The sequence below is a fragment of the Podarcis vaucheri genome (assembly GCF_965113315.1).
Source record: "Podarcis vaucheri genome assembly, chromosome: 8".
NCBI lineage: Eukaryota > Metazoa > Chordata > Lepidosauria > Squamata > Lacertidae > Podarcis > Podarcis vaucheri.
Window position 1 is genome coordinate 69,050,715 of NC_138766.1, and position 8,230 is coordinate 69,058,944.

Below are 8,230 nucleotides of genomic sequence, written 5' to 3' on the forward strand. Positions count from 1 at the left end.
TCTTCTCCAGGCTAAACATGCCCAGCTCCCTTAGCCGTTCCTCATAAGGCATTTAAAATGCATCTCTGGGTTATTTGTGGGGCATAGGAATTCGTTCATTATTTTTCCTTCCCAAAATATAGTCTGGCCCCCCACAAGGTCTGAGGGACAGTGGACCGTCCCCCAGCTGAAAAATTTTGCTGACCCCTTCACTAGGGCAACAGGGTGCCCCTATCTACTTTAATTATGCAAACCTGAATTCCTGGCATATGCTTGAATCCCTCCCGCAAAATAGTGGAGCCTGGAGACATCCAGAGACAAAAGCAGCTCAGGTGGGACCCAAGAGGTACCTCCTGTTATTTCAGCCACTGGCTCTGCTCGCTCCCCCTAGGGAACTTGTGGTCCCACGGCAAGGGATTTCCGATCCTTCCTTTGCATTTATAAACATTGCAAAATAACGGAGCGGCTTCATGTTTTCTCTTTCATGAAAACGGTGGGTTTCTCTTCATCCAGGTGCCCAGCTGGGAAAGTGGAAGTGATGGATAATCTCACGGGCCTGAAACAGTGCACATCGTCACCCTGCGGGCACTGGAACTGCAGGAATGGAGGGACCTGTGTGGCCCAGTCCCGAGACAAATACGTCTGCCAGTGCCCTGAAGGTTATAAAGGGAAATGGTGCGAAGTCGGCCCCGTGAAAGCTGGAAGACCCGTGGGGCTCAGCTCTGGTTCCATCTTGGCTATCAGCATGTGCCTGCTTGTTTTTCTAGGTAGGAAAGTTTCACCTCTCTTGTGCTACAACATAATTCTGTATTGAAATGAGGACACTTAGCAATGCCTCTGCCTTCCTGTACTGCTTTAACAACTGTTAGTAAAAGATACTCCATGGAGATCTGGCTACATTCTTCCTTCCCTCGCCCCAGTTCTTCCCATCTCCCCATCTATGTCTTCAGTAGTTCTTGGTCAAGATTGGCACACATGCTAGACAAAACGGAAGCTTATCTACATTGTTTTGAATATATATGGCAGGCCTAGTCCCACTGCTCCTCTGTGCACCCCGTAAAATTCCCTGCCCTGGTGCTCAGATCAGCACTGGGCAACTGGGTCCAAGACCTGGCATTTACATTTCCCACAGGACCCCAGAATGCTGCTATGGTGGGCACTGTGGGCAACCACTGTAGGGAAAGAAAGGGCCAGTGGGTGTGATTCTACTCCCCTTCTGTGTGCATTTGGATAACAGCTGAGCAGTCTTGCTAAAGCTGGTTGTGTACCCAGGGATCCCCTTCTTTGGCTGCTGTGTTCAGTGGAGCTCCACAGATGCATGGGACTTGCCAGCGAGAGATCCACACTTGAACCTCCAAGGCTGCCTCCCTGCATTTAACCCTGTGCTTAGGACTTTGAAAACCAAAATGCAAAACTGAGCTCAGCTTTGAATGAATTGTTAACTCGGGAAGGATAAAAATGAGCCCGAGGATCATGTGCATTGCCTGGAGGAAAGGCAGGAAATAAAGCAAAATAAAAGCCTCCCTCAAATGGTCAGCTTGGATGGTGATATTTCTGCTGATATAAGCACAAGCTATTTATTCATGTTTTTGCAGCCCCTTTGCTTCTCTCTTTGGATGTGGGAAGAGCCAGGCTGGATCAGAGCATCCTGATTTCCATAGCAGCTAGCCAGATGCCTGTGGAAAGTACACAAGATGAGGGCAATTGCTGTCTCCCACTATTGTTCCCCAGTGACTAGTATACAGAGACATGCAGAGTTTCACCCTGGAAGTAATACCGTATTTTTCGCCCTATAGGACACACTTTTCCCCCTCCAAAAATGAAGGGGAAATCTGGGCGCGTCCTATGGGGCGAATGCAGGCTTTCGCTGAAGCTTGGAGAGCGAGAGGGGTTGGTGCGCACCGACCCCTCTCACTCTCCAGGCTTCAGGAAGACATCCGCAGCCTAGGCAGCCCTATCTAGGCTGCGGATAGTAGCCTGCTTCCGGGAGCACCGGGCGCGCTGAAAGCAGAGCTCCCGGCGCTTCGGGAACACATCCGCAGCCTAGGCAGCCCTGTGGGAGTTCCCGCAGGGATATCTAGGCTGCGGATAGCAGCCTGCTTCCTGGAGCGTCGGGCGCCCTGAAAGCAGAGTGCCCGGCGCTTCGGGAACACATCCACAGCCTAGGCAGGGCTGTCTAGGCTGCGGATAGCAGCCTGCTTCCCGGAGCGTCGGGCGCCCTGAAAGCAGAGTGTCCGTTGCTTCGGGAACACATCCGCAGCCTAGGCAGCCCTGCGGGAGGTCCCGCAGGGATGTCTAGGCTGCAGATAGCAGCCTGCTGCCCGGCGGGCGGGGCGCCCTGAAGCAGAGCGCCCCGTGCTCTGGACAGACATCCGCAGCGTGGGGAGCCCTGCAGGAGTTCCCCGCAGGGCTCCCCATGCTGCGGTTAGCAGCCTGCTGCCCGGTGGGCGAGGTGCCCTGAAGCAGAGCGCCCCTCGCGCCGGGCAGACATCGGCCAGTCCCACAGCTCGGGGGACAGCAGGGAGGCGCAGCGCCGCCATCCTGCTGTTCCTCGACCTGGTTCGGTTTCCCCGACCTGCTTTTGGGGGTGGGGGGAATAAAAGAAAATTTTTTCCTTTATTTCCCCCCCAAAAAACTAGGTGCGTCCTATGGGACGGAGCGTCCTATGGGACAAAAAATACGGTATATAGCTATAGCAACTATTAGTCATTGAACAAGCCAAGATATATTAAACCAAATTCAAACCGTGATTTAATATCCTGACTTGTTCTGAAGCTGGCACCAATAGTTTCATGATTTAGATGAAATGGGAAACTATGGTCATTTACAGACTTCCTCATTTCATCGTGGTTTTCAACAAGGGGAGAGGAAGGAAGGGGCTGCACGCATGAGTAAAAGGTTCATGTGCCTCAGCTTAAGTCAAGTTACGAGCATACAAATGCGGCCACTGTGTACATGTCTCAGAAAAGTAATGACTCAATTTATAATACCACTTTAATCTTCATTAAAACAGTGTTTTACTTACTTTGGGTATCTTATTTACTCAGGATTGGTGAAAGGCCAGAGACTGGCCAAAATGCCCTCTATTTAAATGTCCTAGTGGATTCCTGTAGGTAAGTAAAATACCCTTTTAATGAAGCTTGATGTTAAGATATAGATGATTCATTACACTCCTGAAAAATGTACTTTTGTTTAATTGACCCTTAAATTAAAACACGGAATTTCCTCCATACGAATATAAACCTTAAATGCTTTGCTTTTCTTCTTTATGAATAGTATACAGCTATGCTCTGCAGGTTGAAGGCTGCTCATAACCAATGTTTCTTTTTTCTTTCTTTCTTTTTCCTTCCTCAGGTTTATTAGTTTCCTATACTGTGTGGAGTCAGTGGGGGAGATCAAGGTTTCGGAAAGGAGGAATTTACCACATCCCTGAGGAACACGAAAGCTGGGAAGATGTTAGAGAAAACATCTTCAATTATAACGAGGAGGGTGGAGGGGAGCATGACCTGGTATGGTTTTGCATGACCTGGTATGGCATCACGACGGCATTTTAAATTCCTTAATAGGCCAGATTCAAATATGCATCAGAGAAATAAAAAAGAAGTAAAATAAACATTTTGAAGGCATGATTGCAAACTGTTTTGTCAGGGGAAAAGTTTCGTAAATGAAATACTTAACCATAGCTAAAGCATAATGCTGTCCATGTTTACTCAAAAGTAAGCCCCACTGTGTTCAGTGGGGATTACTCCCTAGTGTGCAGGTTTAGGACTGCATAAAATTAATATTTATTTATTGCTTTCAAGTTTTGTTTACAAAGCAGTTTACAATATGAATAAGAGTGGGGGGGGGGGAGAGATAAGAAAAGAGTGAATATAGGGGAAAAGATAATCGGGGTAAAATGCATACAATAAAATCGGGGTAAAATACATACTTCCCCCCAAAAAATGTACTCTCCAGACAAAAACATTGCAAAGAATATTTGTGCTTCCAGTTTTTTTAATTAGTTTTTATTACTGTTATTGTGTTACAAAACAAATCTTAGTTACATTCTTACAAAACTGGAAGAGATTAGAAATTACAGTTGCATAATGCAGCCCCTGCCAAGCTGTATGCAGCTTACCTGACCAGGTTACTGAAGTCCATCCTTTATAAGCCTCTTGCTGCGAGGTTCCAAATAGAACAGGTTAATTGACTAGCAAAGCATGGGCTGTGGGTTTGATACAGGAAGTATGCCATGAAAGTTTTAAAAAACCAAACTGGGAGGCTGGGAATGGGTGGGTCAGTGAGGAAATAAGTGTCACAACCACTTCCAGAATTGTAATGGGAAAGAGATGTTGCCTTTGTGATAAGACCCCCTTTGCCCTTGATTTTATCCCTGATGCCTATCCCTCAAATATTCTCATTAACATTGATTTTAAAAACCCAGACCCTGACTTCTTAGCATCCTGGACCACATTCACCAGCCCAGACTTATTTGTCTGAGGTAAACATTGAGTTCCCATAGACCTCCCTTGTGTTTCACGTCTCTCCCCTTTTTGTCATTGTCACTTTCCTTTAGGGTGTTTCACATGAACCCCTCCACATGGAAGGGATCATCATAGAGCCTTACCTGTCACTGCCACATTCCCCTGAAGTTTTCATGTTCAGTTGAAATTGGAAGGAGTTCTACCTGTGTACATCTACATGTGGGTACAACTCTTCCTGATGCCACTGAACACACGGATGTTACAGAGTGTGGTGGTAGTAATGCACAAGTGTGCTAACCCACACAGACCCTCCATGTAGTCCTTTACTGCACATTTATGTGAATTCCCCTTTGAGTACTCCAGGGCTGGCTCAGGGGATGATGAGGTGTGCTTCTGAGGAGGCTTCAAGATGGGTGAAGGGCCCATCATCCCACCATTCTCCTTTTGTATGGAGCCCTCCCCCTCCCAGTGGCAGCACGAGAGGATTCTCAGTTTGCGTGACCTGCTTCTTCCAGGTTAAGAGGGCCAGGGTTGCCTTGTCTGAGCGCCCCCCAAAATCCAAGAGCCGGGTCTGGAGTACTCGCAAATTTTATTGGTCGCCACATTTAAAAGAAGAGATAAAACTGAATACAGTACTTTCAGCTGAGGCTAAACCAACTCTGAGTACAAAAGGTACTTGACACTGTCTCTCCTGTCTTGTGTTTAATATTAATTAGCATTAACTTCTTAAAAAACTGGCGTTGTGCATTTTAACTGTGTTGTTTCTCTGGAATCAGCCAGAGGTCTTGCTCTAGGACTGACGTTTTGCCAAAACGTTCCCTCATGAGAAGTCTCTGAAAGCTATTTCATATAATAAAAATTTCTTAAGAGTTTGATCTTCATGTGGGGAAAACTATATACACTGTAAATTAAGAGGTCTGGCAGGAGTGGTTCTCCCCAACCATCAACACATGAAGTTTGAGTCTGTATGTTCATTGGCTAGTAAGTCTGTGGACCTACAGAAGGGAAGCAGAAATCTTTAAGAAATTCTGTATGACCTGACCTTGATTGTATGTAGAAGTGTGTATTTGGTGGGTGGGGCTAAGGGTTAATATGTGAAGCACTGCCATTTATTTGACTGAGTTTTTGAGAATCAATGGGATTCAGTAGATAAAGCAGCCTTTCCCAAACCAGTTCTTTCCTGATGTTTTGGACCACAAGTCCCATCACTTGTGACCATCAGCCATGCTGGCTGTGGCTGATGGGAGTTGGAGTCCTACAGCTTCTGTAGGCCACCATATTGGGGAAGGAGAGATGGACTTGGATCTGGAAAACTCCCAATGCAAAGTCCTCCTTCCTCTACCATGGTCTGAATATGGCCTTGAGTAAGTCCATCATCTTACTACCATGGTCACCATCTTTCAAACAGGACAAATAGTGACTGACGTCCCAGGGCACTGGGTTAGAAAACAGAGTAAAGACTTGAAAGTGATGAAAAGTGTGATAAAATAATTAAAGGTAGTAATTTTATTTGCTTAATGTTTCCTTTCCATTTCCTCCCTAGAGTGCTTATAATATAGACGCATTGAAGCAACCTCTACAAAGTATACCTCATCTTTCCTCAGGAAACACTGCTTCACTCCTCAGATCACATTCTGGACCACAAAGAAACCCACTTGTGAATCACGCATGCCTGCAAGAATCTTCTTTGGTCCCAGACCTCAAATATTATGTGTCTCAAATACAACAGGATGCAGACAAAGATTTGCAGAGCCTTCCAGCTGATACTGTTCAAGTTTATTGTCGAGAGTGGCAACACTCTTTGAGTGGAAGCTTGCATTCCTTGGACCTCTCCAGCATAGAGGAAGATCTAAATTATAATTATCTCCAAGAATGGGGACCAAAGTTTGTAAGGTTGAAAGAGCTCTATGAACTTCCAACTGAACAGTTGTAAAACGTGGGAGACAGGAACCTAGCACATTGCTGTGTGATGGATCCTACTCCTAGGAGAGCGCACTTCAAAAACATTTTAGTATTTTATTTAACAATCCAATTTTGGTTCTATTTATTCATGCTGGTTATTTGGGAACAGTAGTGTGGTTGATCTCCTCACCTTCCCTTAAATTATCTGTATACAGTATTTTAGTGTCTGTTGTACAAATAACGTTAGAGAGATATTTGTTGTGAAGCTTTGAAATGCTTTGAAATGAAGGAATTCTGTAGCACTGAAGAGTAGCCTTTAAAGTATCTGTAACGTGTGAATCTTTAGTAGTAATCTAGATGTGCAAGTAAATTTCCGCCATATTGTATTATTTAATCCTCTTAATGCTAAATGTTTTATGTAGATATTGTGTAGATATTGTAAAATACATTTGTTTACTTGTCCCTCTCTTTTTGTACTTGGGCGTCAATAAAATCTTCACTCATTTTTCTAAATAAGGGGAAGAAAATAACAGTTGGGCGGCAGCAGGAACCACAAATAAAATGTAGAATTAGTATAGAATTAACCCACAGCCCCCCATGGGCATATGGGAAGCACTTCTTTGAGTGGTGGGTCTGATGCTGTTGGGCTTGCCTGTGAATGATTTGATACCAAAGGGCATTGTTCCTTCTAGAGCCTCCCGCCTATAAGTTTGGGTGCTAATTAGGTTGATTCCTGTGTGAGAGCCAGAAGCAAGCAGAAGGGGTGTGTATGTGACTAACCCAGATTCTTGCAGAGATACGGAGTGCTGGGGAATGGCCAGCTGGTGAGAACATACAAGCCAACTTCTTTGGCAATCACTCATGGCCGAGTAAGATTGTCTTCCATGAACACGATCTTAACAGTGAGTCTGTAAGTGACTACGGAGGCCAATTCTGGTTCCACACATCCTTCCACAGTGGAGCGCTTACAGGCCAGTGTTTCCCAGTTATCAGTGTTTATACCGCATTTTTAAAAGATTTGCCTTGAAAGAGTCCCTCTTTTGCTGACCACCAGCATTACACTTTTCATTTTTAAGTTTGGAATAGAGTAGTTGCTTTGGAAGGCTTCCATTGCCACATACAGAGGATGCTTGATGGGTGGGAACGTGGTATTGAGCTCACCTGTTGTGCTGAGCACTTCACCTGGAGGAAAGAGGGAAAATTAGAAAAAGGCTGCAGGTACCTGGGTCAGAGAGAGCAGATGGTGAACCACCATTACCAGGGTCCTGGGGAAGTGTGGTGGGCAATAAATGAGGGAGTAGACGTTTGTAAACTGCTCAACTCTCGCCCACCTGTCGGTGCTGTTGCTCAATGTCAGCTCAGCCCACTATAAAAATCCTCCGCGATTGGATAGTGGAGACACAGCTGATCCGTATATTTGCAATCAGGCGGTGTAGAAATGATAAGACACATCTCTGCAACTTATCTCAAGGGATAGTGCCAAGATAATGCGCAGGATTCCACCGTCTTAAACACACACACACATGCATAAATGCTCCAGCTCCCCCCGGGATTAACAATCCATTAAACCTTTTCATCCGCCGCACAGCTACCCCGGGAGAAGCTCTACCGGTTGAATTACTGCTTCTCGCCGCGCACGTGCGAGTTCTGCGGTCCTGAGTGGAATCCTGCGCGAGCGAGCAAGCAAACGAAAGGCACTATGCTTAGGCGAGCGGCAACGGAGGCGGAGGCAGCCGGAAAGCGACGAATCGCTTTCCGAGCCCGGCTTGCCGCCGCTTCTGGATTGGCCGGAATCCAACAATCGGGGCGGAGCCAAAGCCCGGCCGGCCGGCTTTCCGTCCCTCCCCTTTCCCCGAGACTGGGCGGGCGGGATAAGAGCAGGC

The 8,230-nt window shown here is 46.2% G+C and overlaps 1 protein-coding gene across 7 annotated transcripts in view; it reads left to right on the forward strand.

The window, feature by feature from the left end:
- The window catches only part of LOC309539335 (neural-cadherin-like), a 53,646-nt gene extending 46,837 nt beyond the window's left edge, over nucleotides 1-6,809 (forward strand). Inside the window, exons 31-34 of one of the 7 annotated variants that reach the window (XR_014222827.1) lie at nucleotides 493-746; nucleotides 3,334-3,508; nucleotides 4,961-5,117; nucleotides 5,989-6,120. Coding sequence is in view for 6 of the 7 variants with exons in the window: in XM_082235335.1 (XP_082091461.1) it covers nucleotides 493-746; nucleotides 3,334-3,488; nucleotides 5,989-6,378 (799 nt within the window). In the remaining variant the exon portion in view is untranslated. Of the gene's footprint in view, nucleotides 1-492; nucleotides 747-3,026; nucleotides 3,093-3,333; nucleotides 3,509-4,960; nucleotides 5,118-5,988 lie in introns of those variants that run through there. The other 6 variants (XM_082235337.1, XM_082235338.1, XM_082235336.1 and 3 more) reach the window with 6 other exon arrangements.
- Nucleotides 6,810-8,230: the final 1,421 nt, after the last annotated feature.